The 27,873-nt window shown below is 35.9% G+C and overlaps 1 protein-coding gene across 15 annotated transcripts in view; it reads left to right on the top strand.

Annotated features, from left to right (window-relative positions):
• The window catches only part of LOC110464783 (FH1/FH2 domain-containing protein 3-like), a 127,848-nt gene that overhangs the window by 62,659 nt on the left and 37,316 nt on the right, over positions 1-27,873 (top strand). For all 15 annotated transcript variants that reach the window (XR_002464539.1, XR_002464540.1, XR_002464538.1 and 12 more), the window contains 3 exons: positions 1,082-1,398; positions 4,694-4,818; positions 11,862-11,920. Coding sequence is in view for 12 of the 15 variants with exons in the window: in XM_021520179.1 (XP_021375854.1) it covers positions 1,082-1,398; positions 4,694-4,818; positions 11,862-11,920 (501 nt within the window). In the remaining 3 variants the exon portion in view is untranslated. The remainder of the gene's footprint in view (positions 1-1,081; positions 1,399-4,693; positions 4,819-11,861; positions 11,921-27,873) is intronic.

Below are 27,873 nucleotides of genomic sequence, written 5' to 3' on the forward strand. Positions count from 1 at the left end.
TTTAACTCGTGATGCACGCACAGGTTATTCGCATTAATTAAGACATGTTCTATTTTTCATATGTTTTCTTTTTTTTAGATATATTTAAAAGAAAAATACGTATCAAACATTTATATGATTTCCCATACGAGGTCGCTAACAAAGTCGCCTTGATAAACGTGACATCTACCGGGAAAAACTCAATGTGAAATGAAGTTATCATTAAGTGTTATGCATGACCCGAGCGATGCAGCTCCATCCCTGCATGTTGACAGTGTTGTTATTTACATCCGTAGTATTGTAAAACCAACTTGCACTCTTTGACTTCGTCATCCCAATAGTTAAAACTAAAATATCTAACAGAAAACGATAGACGGTGACTAACATCCCGAGCGGGCTCCTACCTGCACAGCCCAGTATTGTTCCGGTCCGTGTGACCGTTGGTTTCGGCTGTTTTCTCCTTGGCGGTTTGTTATATTGAGCTGTTGTGGTTTGAGAAAAGAGGTCAATTGTAGCTATTTAACCGCAAGAATTTTGAGATTTAGTTTTTTTAGCTTTGACTAATAGAAAAGAAGGGTTTCTCAGCTGTGTGTTATATCGGCATGAACGTTAATTTCGTCAATTTGTCAACTTCACACTATCACGATGGTTGCGGGTCCATTTACAGGTTGGTCATTTTAATTTCTATACGATTAGCGTGTAATTGATGTTTGTAGAATCCGTAACGACTACTCTATAAATTGGTCAACATCAATGGCATTACCTATAGTGCGGGGTGATGCATATTCGTGTTATATATAGCTACAATATACTACAGTAATTAAATATTCCTGACATTAATGTTAAAATTACTGAATAAAAAACTTAAGCATCATGTCCTATAACCATTCAACTGTCTTTTTGGCTACTGTAATTCTTTGATGCCCCGTGCTGGCCAAAATTCGTTTGTAAAGAATTTCTCATTGTAAAGTGTCGTTTTGATGAATGGTCAAAAGTAGCTAAATTGTTAGTAAGGACAGGTTTCATCATCTTTGGAGGGGAATCTTTGTGAATGATCATTGAACTTCGGTTGATGTTTTCCGTGATAAATTATTCTCTCCAGAAGAAAAGTTGGTGGACATTGAAGAGCCTAAGAAGACCAAGTCGATTCTGTCAACACGTCCGAACGCCTCGCGGAAGAAAGCGGAGCCTGTGACGTCAATGGGGTCGCAGGTAGGAACCACTGGACAGCAGATGTTCAACGTCCTCAAAAAGAACAAAGGGTCAGTAACCATCACAGATATCCTTGAACTCTGCTATGGGCGAGGTGCAGGAGGAAAGGTCATCAGGGTACCTGGAGTCACTGAGTCGGACTACAGTTTTAAGGGATATGACACCGTCAACGATCTTCTGGAGAGCTTGAACGTCAACGTCAGAAAGGTAAGCTGGAATTTACTACGTCTTCTGTCAGTTTACGTTTTTAAATAGGTTTTGGGCTAGGGGCAATAACTCGTACATAGCATTATGAATCTCGAGTTACTTCCCCTATATCCCTAAAGATCAGTACACGCAGCCACTGAAACCACAGGGGTAACGGTAATAGGTTAGAGCATCTGGCCTTAGTCCTGGGCAGAATTCATGATCAGCTGGTGACCTAACATGTTAAACGGAATAATATAGGCCGAAGAGTAAAATACTTGGAAAATAAATCAATATTAATTAATACGCACACCAATCTGCATTATATACACATGAATCATACACCGGATAGAATAATATAAGTACACATACGCCACGAAAGAGTAATACAGTTACTGATATCGCAGAATTGGATTAGCGTAAGCTTAAGCTATCATATGTACTCCGAAACAAGTTCTGTACAATTATAGGTATATGGAAAATATTGTTAAACAATATAATAATGTTAAGTGGTGTATACTAAGACAAATTAATTATGTTTACCGGTAGTTGTGTTTACTTAAACGATACACCATTGTTTATCATATTGACACCTGTCACATATAAATTATCATTCATTCATTCACTGTCAATCTGCTATTATGTACGTTTCTTGCCTAGAATTTAGGTTCAATAGATCAAATTTGCTGATAATTTTTGAGCAGATATATTTTTTATAAACAGACACACTACGCACCTGGTTACAGGTACCACGGAATTAGATTCGATTGTCCGTGCAGGTACAGAGAATATTTCAGTGAAAAATTCCCAATTTATACTGAAATTCTCGTGTTAGCGTCATCAAGGATCACCATATTTCCTGGTCATAGCCGGTTATTTTTTCCCATATATACAAAATAAATAAATGATTAAACAAATAAGATCTGCCAAGACCGACTCATGATGAAAAAACGTATTTATTCTGTGCTACCTGTCTGCTACTCCCCCGCCTGATTGCAGCTTCCGCTGTGGTTCCGCGTGAATCATCCCACTTTTTTTAGCTATCATGATTAGCCTGACTGATGATAAGAGAAACTATCTCCGAGTCGGCCGCAGCAACGGCCGGTGTATCTCCTCGCTGTGGCATGCCACTCCGCCGTGAGCGCCAAAGGCTCACGAAACTTCCGCGAGGAGATGTCGAGTTTCACCTGTTCACCTGGTAGCGTATGAATATGCAAGCGAAGAGTTCATGGGTCAACTCGGCGTGCTGTCAGTAGCACAAAACATGGCGACGTTTATGTGTAGAGTGCAGTACCTGGATGATACTGACCCTTTTGCTAGTACAAATTTCCCTGAACCTACTCGTCCACCAAATTTTTTGTTTCACATCAACGTTCCACTGATAAGTCAGATTGGTGGCGTACACAAACTTTTAGGAGCCCCACACAAAGTAAGTGAAGTTAGCGCTTTGCCACCTGCTCGGAGGATTCGCATGTGTGTAAACAAAACCATGGGATTTACGTTACCGTTATATTTTCATCAACAAACAAGGATTTAACCTGGTTAACACCACTGAAAGGGAATATATTCAATATCATGGATATATTTTTTAAATTGTCTGAAAGTAGCGTTTAAACCCTGTTGATCATCATAGGCTAACATGCCGGTGTTTTACTGAACCTAAGGAATCAGCTGATAGTTCCGTCAGATAACATACCTGAGAGACATAGGAGGTTGCACTTGTACTGATCAGACTCTGCAATTAGATATCGAGATATCGTATACATTTTATTTATCCATAATGTACATTTTTGAGTTCACGTTAAAAAATAACCATTGAATGTTTTATTGCTATTTTGAGCGTACGTTTCTAAGCACGTGTGTTTTGACGGTTGATATTGATATTTTTTTTCTAAATAATCTTTGGATTTGTAGACACAATTGTATTTTTCTCCTTTGTTGAAATAGGTGATAGATTAAATTAAGGAAAGAAGGAAAGGTTTATCATAATTATCGTTGTAGGGATATGAATATTGTGGACTAAGTAATATTTCTTTTAGAGTAGGGATGAAAGATACAAAAAAGTTGTGTGAAAATTTCAAAGTTTTAAAATTAAAAATTGCTTCTTATTTCATGCTATCCTGATAATCATCTTCTGTTTAACCTTATAATCTTGAGGCAGCGCTTCAACTGATGATGGCATGTGGTACACATGTGATGTCTTAGGAATGTGTATTGTAGTGGTTTATTGTCTAGTGGAGATGATAAGTAACCGCTGCACTGGCTGTGGAATACACAAGAGTTAGATTGCAGTGTTTGTTATTGGGGCAGACAGACTTGCACCCCTCCCCAGTCTGTTACATGTGACACAAGAGTACTATAGAACCAGTTGTTTCTCTCGTTCCAATCCTATGAGCATGCATCATTATAAAACTGCGTAGTATCAACAGGTTGTCTTAAGTTACAAAAACAAAATAACAACACAGACTGTCAGTTCAGTCCAATGCTTTACATTATAAAATAGATACACGTTACTGTAATATACCAACACAGTAATATTGTTTCTATAAATAGATGTCCTCGCTGTGTATAGACAAATCGCAGAAAGGTACACTAGATTGGTCACTTATTATTGCTTCTTATAATTAGCATACGTAATTATTCTTGGAAGACATATATATACATAATTACGCAACATGTATGAATCATTTTACTGGTATACCTTTTTATCTTGTTTATTTTTAATGTTTGTGAGTAAATGCATTAATCAGTGAGGTACATGCAGGTATTAGTTTTGGCAGTTGTATAAAGAGCAACACTTTGGTTCAACTGCAAGATGTAACATATATCATAAACATTCCAATTTCAAGCTAACAGTACTTGTAGAGCTCTTTTAATACCACTGTCTTTTAATAAAATGGTTGTAGCAGGGAAGGGGTAGTTTTCATTAGTAGATGTTTTGTTTATTGATGTGTTAGATTGAGCAACAAAATATAAAAAATATCAGGTAATGAGAAGTAAGTTCATGACTAAATTAATATTCAGTGTTTTTGTACCCAATCAGTTATCACAACCTGAGTTCGTAGGACGTCTCAACACGGTTTGATTGACATTGATTTATACAGCTGTGAGACATAGAAAGAAGTGATGATTTTATGCAGAAACACCTTTGATTATAGCTTCACCAAATAACGTTTAAAGTATAGTACATATATAGTTGGTAGAAGTTTCTGTACGGTTAAAATCAACTTTCCAGTTATGTTAAATGATAAAGTGTATCTATGAACATCCTTGAATGATACATTTTGACCTGATGATGATGTTTTAATTTGGCTAGCTCGAGGACTGTGCTCTACAGATATACCGTTATCACAATGGTTCCCAGGGAGACTATGGGACGTACATGGACCTGGAATCCACCGTAGATGAACAGGCAGATGAACTTGAGGGCTTCCAAGACCAGTAAGTACCCAACATTCAACTGTCATCTGTTGTCATGGTTACCATCCATATATATCTCTGACTGTAGTGAGAATATGTGTAGCTTGTTATCCAATATAAGAAATACATTAAAAAAATACATTAAAAAAAAATCAAGTGTTTTGAGATGTAGCGATTTCAGCATCATGCTTCAAGATTTGAGCCTCCGGTTTAAAGATAAAGTCTATTAGGCTTCTTCAGATGTTCTGATATTGGCATGCAAGAAATAGTGGTTAGAAAGAGCCAGAAACGTTTCATATTAAATAGGTCTACTTCAGTATGTTTGTCGTGTGGGATCAGTGTCTGTTTGAAAGTTTTTTGTGCTGTATCTCCGTCAGAGAAAACAGATGACCTGACACCCTCAAATACATATGACATTGGAATTATAATTTGTTTAGGAATATAACGCAGTAGCCCAGCCACCCCTTCCCCCATTTCTCTCTCTGTGGATATCCCCTCGATACACCTACTAATGTAATGTACCTATAGCTATAGGATCGATCCCCTACCCCGAGATTGTCATCCTCCACTGTCAGGCGCTGTACATGTAGACTGGAGGTCTATACCCTTCCGTAATGAAGTACCTGGGAGATTTGCCAATGCTATATTGTAAACCAACATTTAGTGTTACCTGACATCGCTTGCCCACAGAAGATGTGACTGTGCCAATATTTAACTTGGTACAGAGGTGAGGACCTATATGTCTCCTTGTCTCCATCATCTATTCTCAGGGCTTTCTATTGTATGTAGGTGTATACAGTATACTTAGCCAAGTTTTTTTGTTTTTTTTTTAAAAAAATGGGCATGTAGCCTTAAGCAAACTACAAAAATGTTGCCAAAAATAAAAGTCTGGTGCAATTGCTTAAATGATTTTCTGATGAGATATACACTGTTGTGTTGCCTGTCATTTTGTTTTAGAATGCCTATATAGCTATTACTACCTACATTCAAGTCACATCATTGCATCTTGTGGGGCTTAAGAACCTTTTGAATATAGTCATAAACATTGTCTGTGTACATGTAGAATCGTTTGAGAAATGTTGTTAGTTGTGTTTGGGGAAAAGTTGCTTTAGGAGAGATATTTTAGAATCACTTTCGGTAACTCTGTTAAGCGGCCATTTCAACTTCTTGCTTTGATTTGTTTGGTGAAATCAATAATTATTGCAGTTAATATTTTTGTGTATGGGAAAAAGCTTTTAGAGATGGAAAAGAAAGAAGTAAGAACAGATACAAGTACATTTTTGTCAGGGTGGGTTGAAATAATATTGTAGTGTTTTAAAATAGTAAAACATGAATCTTACGAGAGTGATGTGTTTCGGGTCACATCTGTATGGAGATGTTTTCATCATTCTCAGTAGAAGCGTATAATGTACAATATCTAATGTACTTCAGGCAAATTAGGATATATACAGGCTGATCACTTACTTACAGTTTGGCTCCAACCTATTCATGATCCTAATTGATTTGGGGAAGAACTATCAAGTCAAGCTGATTGAAACAATGAATTGCCCTGGTTATCATAGAAGCAAACATCCAACTCAATAGATAGGTAAATAAACAATCTCTGTCAAAGCTTAATGTAATTTGCAGAGAGGAGTACCATGAACAGTATATAAACCTGGTAAATACAGAAATAAATCTTGTGTTTTATAACTATAAATACCCCCTGTAAGGTTTTCATTAGCCAGAAACTGGTAGCTTCTTTCAACATGGCTGTAAGTTACGGTACATCCTGCCGAGAGGATAGATAGGGATACCAGTGTTATTCTGATAAACACACTCTCGTTTAATTAAAAAAATGTTTTATAAGGTAAACTGCATGGTGTTAAGTCAAGAATTATGGAAAAGGAAAAAGAAAATCCATGTGCAGTGTTATGATAGAATCAGGTGGTTAATAGAAAAGTGAGAAAATCATGAGGGAACAGGGTGGGGTGCAGGCACTTGCTGTCTGGAAGGGTGCTGCATATGATCTGACGTGTGAAGACAGCAGTCATCAATCATGTGTATATGTACATTCAAGGAACATTAATGAGTTAGTTTTATATTAATTTCAGTACATCAATACAACTGCGATTTCAGTCTATTATAACACCACCTACAATGTTTTGTGACTTTCAATATGAATAATCATGATATGTATATGATTCACTGCATTTGTGTTACATATTATGAGTGGTGTACATGTAGGATGCACTTTTATCATGATCATACATCAGGGAGCAGGCCTGGGATAGGAGAGTGAGGGGCTCTGTACAGATGCCACCTCGTTATAGCAGAGACTAATTGAGGGGACTGGGTGGCTGTGAGATGTGTGAGGGGATGAAATAATTAATGTAGAGGGGAAATGATGGCTGCTATGTAGGGCTTGCTACTACTGTCAGCTCATTGCATTTGTCTATCCTTGAGGTGTCACTCTTACTTCCATAGACTACACGGGTCAAACAAACAAGCTAGTGTACTCTTTGTCTCCAGTACCAGGTAGTGCTGGTACAATGCTTGCATTTAATCTGATTTACAGGAAAGTCTTCTCATAAGGTTAATTAATCTTTCACTTATATTACAATTTATGATTTTATAATTTCAATAATGGCATAATCCCTGAACTTTATACATACCTGTTACATTTACCTGTAATTGGTAATGTTGTCTTTCCATGAGTTCAGATTGCAGTTCAAAAACTAGGTACATGTTTTCAAAACATATGCTGTAATAATACAGTTTTTATGTTGTCCTCAATTTAGTATGACGGATACAGACCAGCTATTTTTGTCCAGTATAATATTGACTTTAAAATAAAACATTTTGTCTGCAAATACATGTAGGTTACCATATAATATTCACAAGTAAGAATCTAATTTCGCTATAAAGTATTTGCACGTTTAATTTATACACTGAAATTGTCTTACAAAGTGGCAGGTCACACATTTACATGAGACGAGGCGCCAGAGTCCTAGTTTGTAGGAGTACATCATTTAGATTTTACTGCGTGTTGGTTAATTAAAGTTAGACACTGAATTGGATAGCTGTGTCATGGTGCTGCAATACAAGTTGTTCTATGTGTCCATAAACTCACAATCTTATTGTACGGTTTTTGTTTGCCTAGATGTTATCTGTTTACAACATTATTCAAATGATATTCAGAATACAACAACCAGACCTTTGTGTGCATAGCATATGTAATTAGGTTTAGGGACTTGATAGATTGATGACGGGAACATTTTGGAAATTATCCGTGAGTCATTTTTGTTTAAAGTTGTTAAAATTTTACCAGCAAGTATTATTTATTTTTGTATGGGAATGGATATATGTACAGAAAGCTTCTTCTTCTTCATTCCTTCACACGCATCAGATTATGTAACATGTTGCTTCTTAGTTGAAGTTAAATGACTTTAAACACACTTAAGTTGCCCGATATTCTGTTTTTTATGTGGGAGGCAATCATAAAATGTTGACACATACCTGTCCTACCAAGGATCTACCCATATTAAGTTACAGGTAAAATCAGCAAAACCTCTATTCTACAGACATCCTGCTTGACTAACAGTGTATTTTTGTTGGGTGCTAAGCTTTCCTATAGAATTGTAAATCTCCTCTAGGAAGATTTGGTCCATCAAAGGAAATTTTAATCTGAGAAGGTGGCATTCTTTAAATTTGGAGTATGTAAAGGTATCCTGTAGTCCTACATTTACAGCTTACAGAAACACTTAAAAAATGTTCAAGTTAGTAAATATTACATAATTCTGATGGAAACTAGTTGTATGGAAGCTGGCGTGGGCACATGTCAATTTTAGATGCTTTAATAGGCGGTAGAAATAAACACCATAGAACTGCCTGAACATGCTTCGACGAGAACCTTCTAGCATATGGAGGATATGTCATTTGTGGATGTTGCATTCATTCATTTCAGGGACCTTTACTGTTATAAGAACCTTATTGGTTAGCGAGATATACAAATTTACTGTTATCTGGGACTAATACACACATGTTTATTGGCATTGAAAACTAGGCAATTTTATCTTGTTTTGTTTCCAAAATTAGTGATTACTTCCCTATCAAAAATTAAGTTGATTCTAAATCTGTACTAGAGTTCAGCAAGGTTGGGTGTACATGTGTGTGGATTGCCAAAATGAGGGGGCAGAACAATTTGTGGTAGTAGCAAGGACAACACTACATACAAAAATTGGAACATTTTGTAATTGGTTATAAGTTTAAATTAAGTCTTTGCTTTTGAATTTAAAAAAAAAAGATATGAAGAAGTAACATATTACATTAAAATAGATACTTATCAGAAATGTTGCATGCGATGTTAACATAAATCAAATTATCTACAATAACTAGAGGAAAGGGAAATTTAAATCTGTTCGCCATACCTATTCTGCATTGTATAATGATCATTTTATCTAGAAATCACCTGGCATACAACTGGGTCCCTGAAATTACCCAGGCAATGACAGATGGTCAAGTTCTTTGATCAACCTGTAGATTTCTGTGATTAGGTTCCACATATTAACCTCAGGTCAAATTGTGTTTTATCAACCCATAAACAAGTGATCTAAAGATATATTATCACAAGAACTGTAGGATAGCCGAGGCGATATTCCTTTTATGTACAATAAAATACATGCATTTGATAAGAAAATAAAACAGCCTTATACATTGAATACTTAATTTAACATTTTACTATCAAATTTTATATTTTCTTATTCTTTGAACTATACAAGTCTTTCATTGTAAAACTTGTAAGCCGTGCTGAATTTTGAATTGTATTGATGACTCCCCGTGGATTGATCACAAACAACCAAAAACAGAAATCGTGATGCACTGAATAGATTTATGTATTCACATTATACATGTATACACTACTATAAATATGTATATTTTACACACTGAATATGCCATATGTTTGTACCAGGACCTGTGTCCTGATCTGTGATCCATTATAGATTCTCTACAGTAAGATATACTGAACACGAGGTAATTTTTGAGGCAGTATTGTTTCTGTGCCTTTTTGAGAAAAAATCATATGCATATTAAAAAATGCAGTGGAAATTTTAAGAAATATTTAATGCCTAAAGACCTAGACCACTGGTAAATAATATAGGATTATTGATACTTGGCCAATTACACACTGAAAATGAATGGACTTAAGGTCCACACGTACATGCATAAACTTAGTACATACACAACAGGTAAACCTGTTTTCTGCCAATTCTTCTATGCACAAATATTAATTTCCTGATAAAAACACAAAAATAAACATTGCAAGCTGTATACAGTATTCAACACAATAATCACTGTATGTGTCTTCTGAAAGGTTGTTGAAACTAAAATCTGTCCTTATACCTGTAACCTGTACACCAGTTATTTCTCAGCCTGTGTCATCACAGTTATAATAGACATACATGTATGTCTTTAATTAAGTTGTCTGTCAAAACCTCATTCAGTAATAATTGTACAGTCTGATGGAGTGTGCTTCAAGGATATTACAATGACATCCAGACATATTTATGTGTTTTAATTCATGCAACACTAAACAAGTAATTAAATATATTGCTTGGTTTTGATGTTTTATTTCAAGTTTACGACAAGGTTATTAATATTCATATTCGTGTTTGTCTGGGTCCTACACTGATACACAGACAACTTATATAAATTTTACATTTCATAGCATTGGGCGTAGGCTTTATGATTAGACATATTTCAATAAAAAAATGCGTAATACCCATACGCAATCTTCTCCGATTTCGTTTCTTTGTTGGTATTTTACCATAAATATACAAGGTAATTTAATGTATATATTTGTGTGGAGTCAAGCTGAAGAAACACACCTAGTTCCCGTAACCTGTCTTTATTTACATTTGTACTTGTAGGAGCATTAACATTTGTATACCTTTCACTCAATACTTAACACTCACAGATTAGATCACCAAATACCGGGGTTATTCAGGGTATGAGGTAATCCAGGATACGTTATTGATATCGGTAAAGCACATCAGATTTGGCTGGAATCTCAGAGAGGTGGGCGGGGTATAGTGTACGCTTTGCTAATATTACATATCTTGTACTTGAATTAAGAAATTTGAAAAGTAATATGCGGCTCTACCATACGTACAATAACCAGTGGTACCTTTCTGTGTGTAATAGGTTATTACTGATCCGGTTACACAAACATGAATAACATTGTACAAAAATTCAAAAGCTTCATATTTTCAATTGAATAGGTATGAGTTCCTTTTTCTATCACTTAAAAGAACAAAGTATGTTGTAATGTAAAGCATTTTGATTATTAAGTGGAAGAATCCATTTGAAATTAAACTTGTTCAGACCTTGAAGCACAGATGTGGTAATTGAACATACATTGTAAATGGTGAACATGATATTACTTGACATTTACGGCAATTATTTCAGTTTTATTATTCCCCTGAGATCGATGAGGTCATGGAGGGGATGAAATGGTTCTTTGATACTATGCATAAAACCTTTTTGTCATCACTTTTGATCTGGGGGTCTTCATTTCTTGTTGGATGTTGATAAAACTCATACAATGCAGGTCCAGTATGATAATTTCTGATATGAGTTTGAGTTTCACTGTACAATTTCATTTCTGGAGAGATTTTGATTTAATTCATACAGATTTTCAAAAATGAACACTGCAAACAAGTTAGTATTTCAGTGTGTAACAGGTAAGGTCAAGGTCACAATTACTATTTAAAGAAATCTTTGTCACCTGCATCTTTCTGAACTCTCCTCATTGTTAAGGACTTCAAAATACACAACAGATACAATGAATTTATAGAAAATGAAATGCACAGTGATACAAAACTATCAGTAGGTTATCTTAACAAGGTACATGATTTCCAACAGACGGTTGTGTGCATGATGGGATTTGCAATGCCATTTTCAGTGTTTAATTCAATATTCAATATTGTTAACTATTACTTATTGTACAATATTCAATGCTAGCTGCTCAGTGTACAATATCTTAATATTGAGTGATATTCAGTATTTGTGTTTTATCATTACAGGAGGAAGAATGCACTAATTTTGAGAACACAACTTACAGTCCGGGTACATGCTGTAATTGGTGAGTACACAGTTTTCCAACTAGGTCACTGTGACCTTAATTCCTACCTACATGATGATATTGTATACAATGAAACTGGCTATGTATTGAGTTGAATTGTTTTTGAAATGGCAGTAGAACTGTGGATATTAGTACCCGAAAAAATATATGGCAATTTCACATACTGATGTGTAACATACCAGCAGACTACCAAATTTTATATCAACAGAATAGTTTGTAAATATAAAACAGCAAAAGAGTGTGCCCACAGATGTCTCATGTTGTTCAGTATAACAATACAGTGGAACCTTGTTAATGTAACATTAGGCTGCACTACTGAACCTGTGGTAAGGAGGAACAAGACATTCTGAAAACTGTTTTAGCTCAAACACTCTCCCAAAACTGGAAAACAAACTAAAATATCAAAGAATGTACATATAATCTAATTTTCCAAATAATATTGATTAGTCAGCAATAGTTTTGGAAAAAGTGTGGACAGGTCTGTCTATTGTAAGAAACTTATTGATCTCCAAGATTCCCAAAGGCAAGGTTATATAATTAGTCTGCTGACCATCTGTGCTAGAAAGAAAACTTATCTTCAAATTGAACAGAAAGTTGCATTCGAGATTAAACCTTTACCATGAAAATTAAATATTCATACCAACAAGTAACAGCTTGTGTCCAATTTACATGATAGTTTTGTTTCTCCCCAGTAAAGCAGAACCATTAAACAGATAGAAGCTGTCACCGATCTGTGTATTATTATACCTGTGTGTAGAACGCTTGATTGTGTATTACAGTAAGAAGATAGGGGAGTATTTATGTATGGGTATTCACAGATGATCCGCTGGACTGGGGGGAGTCGCTGTAATAATGTGTTGCAGTACAAGTTTTATTGATTGGCTTGTCATCACCTACTTTAAACCTCATTGCTTTGTCAATAAATCGATCATGATTTATCACACACCTGTTGTGTGGTAGTAAAGATTTCTATAGTTTTGTGATAGCAGCATTGAAGTTTTAAATCTCTCTGTGGATAAAGGTGACTTATACCTGTGGTTGACCAGGAATATTTTGGGATCCTTATCAACACATTCACTTTCATCCAGAGGTTATTTGTGTGTGTTTTTCTTTTTTTTTTCTTTTTCTTTTTTCTTTTTGTGGATTTAAAGATATTGTATCTTTATAGGGTTAGAACTAAGCATTCATTGAAACTCGATAAAATTTGTAATTTTCAGGACCCCAAACATTAAATTCTTTGTAGATTAAACTATCTTGAGTCTTGGCTATATAGATCTGTATGTTATCTGGTCCACTTTATGACCCCTTTCCCACTTTCCCCCATAGCTATTATTCAATGCAATATTGACTTGAGGATTCCTCAATAATCTATAGAGATAGTGACTAACACCAATACTCATCTCAAGGAGAAAACTTGGGGTATGTAAACATGTATAGGAAGTATAAAGTCATTGTTAGGTTCATATAGTAGGGCCTGTGATGGCTCTGTAAACAAATACACTGTAGTCATGTCCATACACTTATAAACAGGGTTAGGTGGCTAGGAAACATAAAATTATGGAAATAGACTTGCAAATATTAAATCGTAAAAGGAGCTTTATTGCCCTGTAAATGGAGAAATAAGGTCTTGCAGAACTTAAATCATGAAGGGGACCTAATGGCCCTGTAAATGGAGAAAGAACGTCTCATAGAAGAGGCTAGAAGACCCTGCAAGCAGAGAAATTATGAAGGTTCTAGCCTAACAGAAAGGGGCTAAAGATCCATGAAAGGCTCCATCTAAAACAGGGTTGGGCAAGAACACCCTCCTGGCACTGTTAGACTCGATCATTAAGTATCTGGATGATCAGAGAAATATAACATGTATTGAACATTTTAACTTTTCATCAAAGGTTATTTTTCGGACAAATGTGCAGAATTTGATAAAGTATTAGAGACGGTATAAAATGTGATTAGATTTATACCTGTAATACAGGTGTAAGAAGATCGGTTCTTTATTCATTAAATAAGACGGTATGATGTCAGGTTTGTGATTGCCGTGTGGGTACCAATTACCTTCTCCATAATAGGGGTGTGACGCCTTAACTGTTTATGTTAGCTTTAATGTTGGCCGTTAGCAAGACGTCACACTGTCACATGTCACGATCTGAGCACACGGTGATGTAAGGAAACTGTTGAGATGTATGAAGCCATTCAAAAGTTCTTTGTGGGAGGGAGTTTTATAAATAGGTGCATGATCTCATCCTATCTGACGTTTTTACGATAATTAAATCAGGTAGGACAAGTACATTGTACCATACCTGTACAACACAGCGGGCTCGGGTGTCCGAGGAATGTGTCTATTTACTGGCAAACATCTTATATATAAATGTATCACGAATTTCATCTAATGTCTCTTTTTAAGTAGGCTTTGTGTAGATAGTTTATTTAAAGAATATCTGCGTGGTAGTAAATCATCGCTTCATTGTGCTTTGAAATTGTCGAAACATGAGATCACCATGTGTGTTTGACGTCAAATCATCCCTTTGATATTCTGGATACAAATTTATATATTTGTGAAGTTATTTATACCCAGTTATATGTTACCTTGTCCAGATAGACAATAACAGGGTATCTATAAGTCAGAGAATGTATTTGTTTTGGACCGTGTACAATTGCATTATCATTATAACTGAAAATAAAATCAGGTTATAAATCAAAATTGGAAAGTCTAATAAAAGTTTTATGTTGGCAGACCGACACTGATCGATTCTAACACACATTGACAGTGACAGGGAGCTAATTACAGATCAAATGTCAGGGACAAAAAATAACTTTGAGCTTTGTTTTTAAGAAAGCTTGATCTTACTAAATGTCTAATAGCCTGTCTGTACAGTTTTAACAAGTGTCCATTTCCTGTTATAATCAAAGACTAGCACGTCGAGGTTATTAGTAGGGATTGACAGTTATAGATCATATATGTCAGCTAGGTTTGTACAACATTTAACAGCAGCTACAAAGGGAAATAGTAAAAGAGTAAGTAACATGTGTGTTAATTAATGGTGTGTACTTTTGATATTTTGTTTACACCTATATTATGATGGAGGATGGACAATAACAGTCACATTTAACTTATGTATTTAATGGAAAGAAAGAAACAAATAGAAGTTTCGAGATAAAACTAACCAATACAGATTGGTTTTGTCATTTCAATAGCCGCAAGGTATTGTACAAAAGAACAAATATGACGTCATTGGGATTTAATAGGAATAGATTATAGGAACAGGAAGTGTTATGTTATATTATTAACTATAAAGAATATAAGCTTATATTGGGTATACATTGTACACTGTTTGAAAGGTACGTCATAAATATCTGTGGAAGATGGATATCTCTTAATGATTGCAGAGTAAAAGTTTATTAGTTTCAATAATTACACTGATTAATCATCTCTGTGAAAACACCTGAATGTTGGAAATGGTTATGCATTGTTATCTGGACTACAGTTGGTAGGGAGAAGGGAGGAGGGTCATTCACCTGGTGGGATGCCAGCCTGATGGGCCTCTGATCTGTGAATATACAGGTGATAAAACACCTTCAGAGTCTGAGTACACAGTTGTACAGGTAGATTTTATGTACCTGTGTAGACTTTGAGGTCTATATTGTATACCTGAGTGGATTTATTGGGTATTTGGGCTCCACATTGTATACCTATTGATCAGGGAATGTCGTTAGCGGTATATACCCAGACAGTTACCAGTATACCTTGTCACAGGGTATAAACCTCCTCGGTACACAATGTTGTCCCCACCAGTCCACGGTAATCAGCTGTGTACATTGTATGAGGAGAGAGCATGATGGATTTACCTGTACTTGTAGCCAGGAGATTGTTAACACACCTGGCCACAGGTAAACATGCTCCTTCCCACCTTTGACAAATTGTCACATTGAAGGAAATGACAGACCTTTCTGTCATTGAATTAAGGATGAAGATAGCCCTTACAAGTCTTGTCTTCTGAATTTGATCAGCAAACAATGTTGAGAATACTCTAAAATTGGATGCCTCGCACTATTTTGAAAAATAAATTTTGAAATTTAGGGCTTATACATTTGAAAAGGAAAATCACAGACTGTTTATGCCCTGTAACTTGCACTAAACTTGCACTCCCTACAGCATCAAATGTAATCAGCTGAATTCAATATTCTCCGTTATTGTTACTTGAAATTCAATTGAAAACAAAATTGGAAACTGCCATTCAGATTGAAGTGCCAATCCCAAACATGTAAACCATATTATAGCTATTTGATAAACATTCGGAAAAATGTAAAAACTGGCCATATCATTGTAAACTTCCATCCTTAGCACTAAAATCTGACAATGGCTATGTAAAAGATGAGAACAGATACACATTGTATTATATAGATTTCTATAGAATTTGTGCCTGTTCATGTAGAAATTCTATCAGAGGATTTGATTTGACCCCATTATAGTATAACATAGTTCCTACTGCTTGCCAAGTTTATAATCCCTTATTCAATCAGTATTTGTAGGTCAAACAATGTTATTGGATATCGCTGGGTTATACAGGGTTGATCAGGTCCAAGCGTTGGTCTCTGTTTGACTTGAGACTATTTAATGTAAATATCGGGGAAATGAGATGGCATCGTGTCTCATTGTCTCCTCTGTTTACTTAATACACTACCAAAAAGATTGAACTCCTAATTAAAATACAGTCATATGATTATTGGTCTGTCCAAATTATTTGAGGAAAGGTCTAATTCTTATTACGAATTCTCAAAAATTAAGCAGTAGATTGTTTCATACACAAGGAAGTTTAGACCCAGGATATATACATTATACAAATATATATATATATATGTTTTATGGTAGTTGTTAGGGGAATGGCAACAACTGGTTCACCCATTGTCAGTATATTGTAACCGGGCGGAATGCTGTGCTGGGGGCCTTCGGCATGGTATTTCAGTGAGAAAGCACTATAAAGTGGGCATCAGACCCGCTCTAACACAAGGAGGCAAGAAAACCAAAATACTCTGTCTCCTGCATAAACATGCATACACTACACACACAGGAACGTCCTTAAATGACCTTAGCTGTTAATAGGACGTTAAACAAAATTTAACTAAACTAATCTATGTGTAACACCAAGGCATGTATACTTGTTTGCTGTCATTACTGTAATACTTCAACATTTCAGCCGCTATACTTCTTGACTGCATGTATAAAGAACTCACTCAGGCTTCATTTTCAATCTTGATTGGAATGTAAGAACAGAAAACTGTTGTAAACGTGTTATATTATCTACATGGAACTCCTCCAGAAGATTGCTTCAACAAACTCTGGATTCAAAATAACGTGTGAAAACACTTTGTCACATGTGTCTCATAAAGGCCTTTAAGATAAGGTGACATTGCAGATAATTTTAGGAGTAGATGTTTGCAGACTGTCAAGGTCACAGACTATAAATTTGTTTGGTTTTATGGTCATGGTTAAAATTAGATTTAGATTTAAATTAATGTTGAAGTGAAATGTAAACAGAATCAGAAAATAATCTCAAGTCCATTTTGTGATAATTAATTTTCTCACTTAAGTAATTTTCTTATTTGCTGATTGTTTTAATTTCAAAATGTGCTCTGTTCCACCAGTTTTTCACAAAATCCACAATTTTTAAATCATTATGAAAAAAGAAAGAAAAAACAATTCTTATACATTTATACCGTATGAATGTTTTTTCATTAAAATAAAAATCAAGTGGGTAGGAAAAATGTCTATTCCACACGAACACAACACAGCAGTTTTCCTTTACATTAGAAAGTTGTTCAATGTACTTTCGGACAAAGACATATGGCAGCTATACCTATATGTACCTGGGACCAGGTACCTTTTATAGGAAAGAATGAGAAAATGTTTGTGTCTCAATGACCATGTTACTTATAGCCACTTGATGAACAGTAGCCTTGATGAAAGATCAACAAATTAGGTGTCCCCTATCACCGTACCCTGTTTATGTTGGCAATACGCACTGGACATGTTCCAGGTCCCGCAACTTAAAGAACAGAGCTCGGTCAAGTATTTCTGGCCTCGCCCGACTTTGTAACATTGAAATGTGTGTAAACATCAAATTCTTAGCTCAGTTTCTCATTAATATAAAGGAAAATGTTGACAGGTTATGTATAAGTGTGAACATAAATGTTTGTTCCACCTTATAAGTAAATCAAACATACTTAAAATGTGTATATTGTATGCTTTCATATGAAGAAAGAAGAACTTTTCATTTGTCTGTTTTCCTTTGTTTTGGCCCGTTCTGCAACCACACACATTATGCAATCTATTGCGTATCATACATATCAACACGTGCACTTGGAACGTAAACATGGTGAATTCCTCCTTTTAAATGATAACATCATAGTCTTATTTTTTTCAGTGTAATGATGATGTCTAAATATAGGACAGCATGTGCTTATGTACATGTTTTCTTTTAGTATATCCCCCAGATCATCTGTACATGAATTATCATTGAAGAACAACAAAATAATGTAGATGTCAGTCTTTTTGTATAAACCTGATGACTTTCTCAGTCCACCATTTGTCTGACGTTGACTGATGACATTATTTATGTTTAAATGTACCTGTATGGAAATCTTAATGCTGTCCCTGATGGGTTTAGACAGGTCTGGTGTTAGTGTTTGGAGGAGATATTGAGGTAGTTAGAGATACAGCAGCTGATCTCAGGCCAGACAGACAGATAGATGCTATCTTATTATACGCCTGGTTAAATCCAGGCTCTTACTCCACAATTCAGCTCAGCTCAACCAGAAAACTTTTCAGGATTCTCAAACCATTTGTTTTATATCCTGTTTAGGGAGGAAGTACATTGTACTTGGGATCCAACCAGAGTGTAGGNCCCCCCCTCAAATACTCAGGGATTCAGTTATCTTATAAAATGTATGCAACTGGATTATAGAGTAATCAGAGTTCTAGTTGTTTCTGGAGAAAATATTGATGTATAATATTGTAATTCATTAAAAACAATAAAACATATAGCATCATCAGAATATCTCGAGCGGTAATTGGTATTGGGAAGGAACGGGCAAGTGATCTAAAGATTGTCACATCTGATTGACTTCCTGTGGTCAAGCCTGAGTGACTTGTGGCAGTGTTGATGGTCACACTTGATTGACTTGTTGGTGTGTGGTAAGGTCTGGACTTCGTTATGCCATGGCTGTCAAACCCAGAATGTTTCTGAATCCAGTACAAGTACATGTATCGCTGTATATGATCCCTACTTTTGGTGAAAATTCCACATTTTTTCTCCAGATGTTGAACTTGATAACACATAAAATTATTTTTAAATCTAAAAAACAGTATTACTGTCAGAATGAAAGATACTGTATAGAGTATACTTTCTCCAAGTAAAACAAAAAAACTTTCCCAAAAGTAATGAACAGAATAAATAGGGTATATTTGAAAACAGGAGTATTTATATCACACTCATTAAGGGTGGGGCAGTATACAAGGTGGTCTAACAGGATACCACATAAAGTAGCTCTCCACAAGTTTATAGAGCAAATTTATATATTGCAATCTTATGATAAACTCATCATGCAAATGAGAAAACAAACTGATTTGAAGTAGTTCTTTACATGAAGAGGTTTTGGCATTATAGCAATTACAAAGCTGTGTTCAAAATTATGAAAGTTGTCGGTGTATGTATCTGCTTGCATTAATCATCACAACTCCAAGATTAAGAAAATCTCATGTCTGCATCATAGCATGTTGGAGGTGGATGCTGCCCTTTGTAACAGACAACCATTTTCAATTAACTAGTTTTTCAAGGTATAAGACTCGGGAGATTTTTCGGTGGCAGCGATGGATATAAAATACTGAGTTTGTATGGGAGGACGCAGCTTGAGGTGCAGACTATCAAAGACAGTCAGCATCATAGGAGCAATGGGTTCGGGGTGGCAGATGATAAAACAGCTGATAGGAAAACTCATATTTCCTGTATTATATTTATCTACAGCTGTTGTAGAAAACCACAGAACAGCTATATTCTGGTAAACAGCTAAATACAGAAGGTCAGGATAAGTCGCATTAGGGGGGTGCCATCTTCTCTGACATACACAGGGCGCCCCATTACTTCCTACCTACTGCTGACTTTGTGGGATTGTAAGTAAAATGAATGTAAAACGGATGATGACAGGACTGTACAAAGAGGGAGGGATCAATAATTCCAACATTAGCCACTAGATTTATTACCTAGGCTAAGACATTGGTAGCAGACTTGGGATCAGACTTTGGATCTAGACACATCAAATGACAAGAAAGTATTGATGAGAAAAATCTTCTTGTGCTGTGGTCAATAGCCTTTCCCAATGTCATCTCTACATCTGTGGGATTAAGATCTGGAGATATCTAAGATCAAACACATGTACTAGCTTGTAAGATAAGGAAAGCTTGATTTTGTAATTGTACAGATCCTAAGAACATTGACCTTTTCAAGGTCAGCCTTTCAAGGTCAGCCAAGAATCGTATTTATGATCCCAAGAAGACACTTGCCTCTTCAAGGTCAGTGAACAGTGAGCTCTCAAGGATTCTTAACACTCACTTGTATACTTCATAATATGCAAGCATGGCTGTGTGAAGGGCATTGACCTTCTCAAGGTCAAGGAAGGTCAAATCTCAGGAAAAAGTGGCACCATTCAGTCTGTGCTATCATGATCACTAGATTCACCACAGTTGCTTTATATATACTCAATAAAAACCTGCTGTTTATTCATTAACAACGACTTGCATACTTTCAGCAGACAGCATCATTCAGTGGTCCAACCAGGGCTCAAGGTCAAAAGGTTATGTAGTTTAGAAAATGAGATGTGACAGTTAGCATAGCCTTGAACACAAGTAATGTTATCACTGACACCCAAGTCTATAATACAGCAGGTAGCTTTCATCAAACTCCTTCCCATGCTGCAATGAAGACAGTGCAGTTTGACCCTGTCATTTAAATCTGAAGCATTTTATCTGAGTTTGTAGGATACATGGCCGAACTTGCTGCTATGAGAAATCCTAGTACATAAACATGCACTCTGTGACAAGTTTAATATCTGGTAGACCTGTAACCACAGTTACCAATCCTTATGTCTGCACAACAGCTCTATAGCCATGGAGATAAGACTGCATCTGTGGCTAGTGTGTCAAGGGGGAAAAAAGAGACAAAATCAAATAAATATACAGCAATACTGGTATCTTGTGATTCATTTTTGTTCTTACACAGCTGTTGCATAAGAAGATGTACAAAAAGCGTAAACAGATGTTTGCAGTATAGTGTATACCTAATTCTCGGGAGACATATGTAATTCTGCAGGGTTTACAGATAGTGTACATCTGTCAGAAAACGTCCCAGATAGTGTACATCTGTCAGAAAACGTCCATAGAATTCACTCCAGGTAGAATCTGACCACTGGTATGTGTAGAGGCTTGTGGTGTCCATGGAAACGGTGCCATGTTGCTTGTAGCACTGATGTGGACCATATGATGTAAGGGAGGCTATATGATGGTACCTGGCATAGACTGATCTTTCTATATAGCCACAGACAAAGATACCTAAAACATGCAAAGTTATGCTGACTTGGTCAGTTTTTAGAGTCTGTAGAATTAGGCTATGACAGGTTTTGGTTTAGTCTTAGATTAAGGCTCATGAGTGTTTTCTGTTTAGTTCTTTTGACAGGAATTCTACAAATGTCTGTTCAGTGGAAAAGTGTCAGCAGTTACTTTCATATGAAAATTTGAAACAATTTTTTATTAGTTTGATAATGCATTATTTTTGTCATATACTGTATATCCCAATGCTAAAGGGTAAATATATGTTCTTGGTCTTTCCATAAACAGAAATTGTTTTTAACATTGAAATTAGTCTACCAACTGAGTTGTCTCTTTAGTTAAAGCAACAGTTCAGCATGAATGCCATAAATCAAGTACCATATATCTGTAGCTTATGTCCAGGTATAATTAGGGCCTGACCTGTAAGATCCTGGGCGTTGATGCTGAATGATTTACCTACATACACACCAGGTACTGGTAGGGTAGTAGATGTGGTCTTCCTTAGAGTGTCATAGTGTTAACATCTTACAGTGATAAACACATACAGCATAGCCAGGAATAGATACATCTGTAACAGTTAAGTAATAAATTCTACCAATCTGGGTGAGGTCCTGACACTGGCAGGAAATGATGCTAACTCTAAGGAACTACACAGTATCTCCTCTAAGCTTCTGTAATGTACAGTACATCACATGTTTATCACGTCGTGTCACTGAGATAAAACTTACTGAGGTCACAGTGATTGTCTTTGGTAATTTGTTCCTCTATGAGGGATTATGAAGTTGCAAAAGATTACCATTCTTCAGCCAATTCATGCAAAAATATGTATCCCTTTCCCTGTAGGAATTCAGTTGTTAAGCAGCTACTGGCTGGACCAACAGGTATCTGTTTACACTAAGGCTAGATGTGGGTGGGGTTGTTGAAGTTTTTATGGTACACAGAATTACATATCCACGGTGAATGTTAGTATACACCTGTATAAGCCAAGGTTGCTGCTCGTCTCCCCCTTTGTTTATATTGTTTGCAGTGAGGAGTGAAAGTTACAGGAGACATACATGTTCTACTGTACACCTGTGATACTGTCAGATAGAAACCACTTCACTGAAGTTGCCCCATGATAATATCATCGGGCTACTTACATAACATACCACTAGGTTTGTCTAGTTCTGTCATGGTATGTCACATTTTGTAAAATATATTTATAAAAAAGCGAAAACACTTCCTCAGGAAGATTTTACAGACCTATATAAAACAGTACCTCAAAATATGAAGATTGTTGCTTCCAACATTTTAGTAACATCTAGGCCAGTGTTGATCCTACAGGAGTATATGAGAGAAGTTATTGGAGTGCTCTACAGATACTGTCACTGGGGGATAAGGATTTCTGTGATGGTTATCACTAGAATGTATATATAGTTATCATAATCACAACATCAGGATGTTGGCTATCACATTCAAAATGTACCAGATTGATACAAGAATCTAAGTATGCGATAACTTATCAAGGCAAGGAGCCATGGATAGTGTTAAAATGAGAAAAAGGATAGAAACCTGTTGGATCTCTGGAGCTCAGATGAAGATTTCAAATCATTTCATATTTTAGAAATGACATACATGTTTTGCTGTTGATATTTTTGTACATTTTACAAAGTCAGAGTTTCACATAAGGGTTTATATTTGTACTTATCATTTATTTCTGGTAAAAAGAAGTTCTGACAGATACTTCGATTATCATAGCCTGCTAATTATAAACAACTATATATATATGTATAGACCAATGTAAACTGGCCAAAACAAACTGCAAGCCAGATTGTAGAAGCCAGACCTACAGATAGTTCCCATGCTCGTTATGCACGCGATGTTTATTGCACCAGTGCACTCTAGAAACCTGTCCATTCCAAAAAGGAATTGTTTAGGCATCTAACCATCTACAGTCAGCAGCCTTCACCACTGAGTCGAGGGTTCAAGGCATACTTACAATTGGGGCAGTCTCCAGGTACTGGCTGCAGGTCGATGGTTTTTCACCGCCCCTGCCCCGCCCTGCCCTGGGCACTCTGGTTTTCCTTCACCACCAAAACCTGGCATGCCTGTAAATGACCATAGCTGTTAATAGAACATTGAATACAACAAACAAACCAAACACTTGTGAAAAGTAACGTTGGTTCTGTTGTTTAGACAGGTAACAGAATTAAGGTAGTGTATATGCCCTGAGTTACACATGTAATGGGGGTTATAGGTATAATTTGTAGTACATATCTACCTATTGCTGCTTTTTAATAAGATATGAGCTTGAGGGTGACATCTGAGGCAAGTGACATGACATATATTCCCTGCTTGAACAGCCTGTAGATACTGGGACTCTGAGGAAGGTGGACTACACAGAGATGACACTATACTGTTGAGTATGTATTACAGTTATAAGGTGGTGTTTGTCTATCACCACACTCTTCACAGGTTAACATCCTCCATCTCTTCATAGAGCTCAAATCAGCAGCACCCTTCAGATAGGTCTTCTGCAGACTTCCTGTGTCCAAATCTCTGCTCCTCAACATCCCAAGAGGTTTAGGAATTCTGTACTGCTGGTTATTTTCACCATTTAGACAGTTATTTATGTGAATTTGTATCCACTTTGTTGAGTTTGTCCAGTGTTTTTCCATCCTCTTGTTAAAGTTCATGGCCCTCACTTTGATGAACTAATCTATCTGTAATAAGTTGGTTGGATTGAAGTCGGTGTACTTTATAATGAAATGTTTAATTTACACTTGCAAAGTTACAAAATTCTTCCAAAGAAGCATTTTTTGGGGCAATATTTGAAGGGGGATGCAGGTTGGTTGTTGGGTAATTTTTTAAAACAGAAGCAGGATGTTGTAGCATTTGTCATAAGCTTTTGATTGTTGAGGAATTATCAAACAAGATCCTTCCATGTACCTTATGGTCATCAGTATGGTTACATATAATGAAGATATCCATACAAATATAGGGACTGTTTCAAGACATAATCTTCTATCTGTTTAACAAGGAGTGGGCTTATTACTGAGCATGATATATCATGTGTTTAACAAAGGCCTGAACATAATACACAGTATGTGCTTATTGGCAGTAAATAGTGTTATAGTTCATTCTTTTTTTCTGTCCAAATAATGTATCTGTAAATAAGGTTATAAAATTAGCTTGTCTGTATAGACTGCAATTGATTGACATCTGAATCATTACAGTGTTTAACAGTAATCTCCAGTGTTGAGGTGTTTGTTTGGTGTACGATAAGGACCTGACCGACCATGTCTAGACTCCATCTTTGAGAAAGTATTGCGGTACTTCGCTATTTACCTAGTGTGACTTCAAATACTTGGGTTATTTATATAGCATTCTCTTATGATAAAAGCAGACCCAAGCATTGACCTATATATTGATTAAATGTCTACGTTGGTTGACCTTAGGTCTGTGTAAATAAATTGGATTTAGGAAAAGAAGTCGTTTGCGGTATCTTGTTTGACATAATAAGTTAGGGTTGCTGTATAGTGGAAGCTTATACTTTACAAAGTACTAAATAAAGCAGAACTTAATGGAAGTGTTATTAAGTAACGGTTTGTCCTGGTGTCATAACATATACCCAGGAAATACCCTCGGGTAGCTGTATGGTGTAATCTGTTAGTACAGTCTATAGATGTCTGTATATATACCCAGTAGGTATACTATTAGCCTGGTCTAGCCTATTAAATACTTAAAGGGCAAAATTCAAAATCAATATTGGCTCGCCACTCACAACAGTGGTAGAGAACTAGTGTCCACAACCTACAGTTAGATACACTAGAAAATACACAAACAAATCTACAAGTCCTTTTATATAAATTGTATAAAATTGAAAAGCTTCTAAATGCAAAGTAACGAAAATCCAAGAAACATCCATAAGCCTTGGTTATATTGAAAAAGAAAAAGAAACCACTTAAAACTTGATGGTGCCAATTTAACACTTGACAGGTACTACCAAGGTTCCATTTGTCATATAAGCCTTAAACTGAATTTTATCATTGTTGCCACTATCTATTGTTAGCCTCATTCAATGTTGGTTTCAATTCTAGGTCGAGTTAGACAGGGATTTAGTTTTTCCTTCAATTTGATAAACGGTACATGTGCAGACTGTCAAAAGAAACCCTGGTGGTGTATCTTTCATGTGTCTACGAAGATTCAGTTCCTTAATTCTGGTTATTACCAAAGCTTATGACGTTGCATGTTTGTGTGGGTGTCTGCTGTTATGTACTTAAATACTGGGAATGATCCAGAAGAGTCTGAGACATTTCATTCCTATTGCTGGAATTCAAAGAGATGCTAACCAGGTGATCATACATTGTATCTGAGGCTACAGACTGAATCACTGGTACTTGACACAGAATAATGACTAGAACCACTTAGTTATGTAAGGTACTAGTGGTAACAGTCAGGATCCTTTCCACTTCAGACCCAGTGTTTCTTTAATATACCTCAACCACATGTTAAACTCTGGAGCTGTTTGATCTGCACAGAACCCATGTGTCCTACAGTATCTGTTCTATTGCATTAATTATGTCCGTGTGTAACTGTCAAAACAGTGTCGAAGGTGACCCCTCCCTAATCTACTGAAGGAACTCTTGACAAGAGTTCAGATATTATAGTAATATCAAATAGCTGTGGACATATTTTTGTTAGATACTGATCAGAAGTATTTGAAGAGTACAAATTAGTCAGCATTTATCAAACTTTAAATAGATATAAGGTATGTGTGTAATTTGGCTCTATGTAATGGTACAGGAGTACCCAAGTTTATAGTTATTATAGTTATTAGGACATAGTTAATTTACCAATACATAGGTTTGTTACATCATTTGGAAAGTTAATTTATTTTTTCTTAATATGTCTTTTTAAATAAAACTGGGTTAAGAATTCTGATTATATTTAATTAATCCTCATTGATTATTGATCCTATTTAGCTGTTGGAGACTAAGTTACTTTGGCCAAAACTACTTTTAAATCTTTAAAAAACACACCAAGTAATGAAATATCTCAGCATAACTTTGAAATAGAGCTTAACACATGTTTAAACTTAACTGTGTGCAGTCCACAGAAATTAAACAAGCTCTGGTTATACAAGTAAGACTATTAGATGTGCGTATACCAGTTAAGTACTTATTGTTGATGTGACACAGTGTTCATGCAAGGAGGATTTTGTCGAGAGGTTCAAGGCTGAGATGGGTTCGATAGGGAAACATACGGAAATGGGACGGATACCTCAACTTCTACCTGAATAATTGAGGGGTGAATGTCTCCGGAAAACACTTCATCAATCCGGATTTTTCTCAAGAGCTTCTGTTGGGCCTCGATCTGTATACTTATATAAACTTCCCTCAGAACTGTTTTAGACACAAATATAATACACAAAAGGACGCCTTTCTACTGAACATGTTTTAATCTTCATCAGCCAAACATTTCAATGGGCACACACATCTCAATACAATAGGCTCTTTGTTTACTACGCAGGAGGAATATTTTCATGCAGGATAGATATATGTTATGTTTCTCAAATGTGAATGGATTTTTTTTATTCGGGGGAGGAATAATCAAAAAAATTAAAATCACTTCAGTTACAGTTTATTTTTTTTATGAGCCACATGTCCATATTCTTTAAACATCCTAAATAGAAAGAAGTATCTTCTGAAAATCAAAGTCTATGAGTAATTTGTCTAGTCATTATAATGCCCTGATCTTTTTTCCTGGCCGTTTTAAAAGACATGTACAGTACAGGTTGACCTAGCTAGGAAGTCAGTTGGAATAAGTAGTTTTTCACATGCACACCTACTAGGGCCGAAGCTATTAGTTTACATGTGGCTTTATATTCAGGCATGATTTCGTGCAGTTGGTTTGTTTACTATCTTTGAGGTGTTTATTTTTTACGTCTATTGATGATGTAATTTAATCTACGTTTCTCGATACAATCCGTTTTATCTTGTTTTGGGTAGCTGACCCTGGGGTTACATCCTATTTTTGTTGTGTCTTCAGTAATCTCACAACAATGAGGAATGATGTCATTGTTTGTTCTTTTGTGTGTTATGTAAAAACATGTGGAGTCACTACTGTCTGTGCGTCAGGCAATGAAAGCCATGCAGATAGGAAGCCCATTATCACTCCATCAACATTAAAGATGTAACAAGTTATCTGATTGGTCTGTCATCAGATCTGTAACAAGTTATCTAATTGGTCCCTAACACTGAAGTCAGTTTCCAGTAATCTGCTTAATTGGTCCCTAACACTGAAGTCAGTTTCCAGTAATCTGCTTGGTCTCTCATTAGATCTGTAACCAGTTATCTGATTGGACCTTTTTATATCA

The sequence above is a fragment of the Mizuhopecten yessoensis genome, unplaced genomic scaffold (assembly GCF_002113885.1).
Source record: "Mizuhopecten yessoensis strain PY_sf001 unplaced genomic scaffold, ASM211388v2 scaffold11033, whole genome shotgun sequence".
In the NCBI taxonomy this organism is placed as follows: Eukaryota; Metazoa; Mollusca; class Bivalvia; order Pectinida; family Pectinidae; genus Mizuhopecten; species Mizuhopecten yessoensis.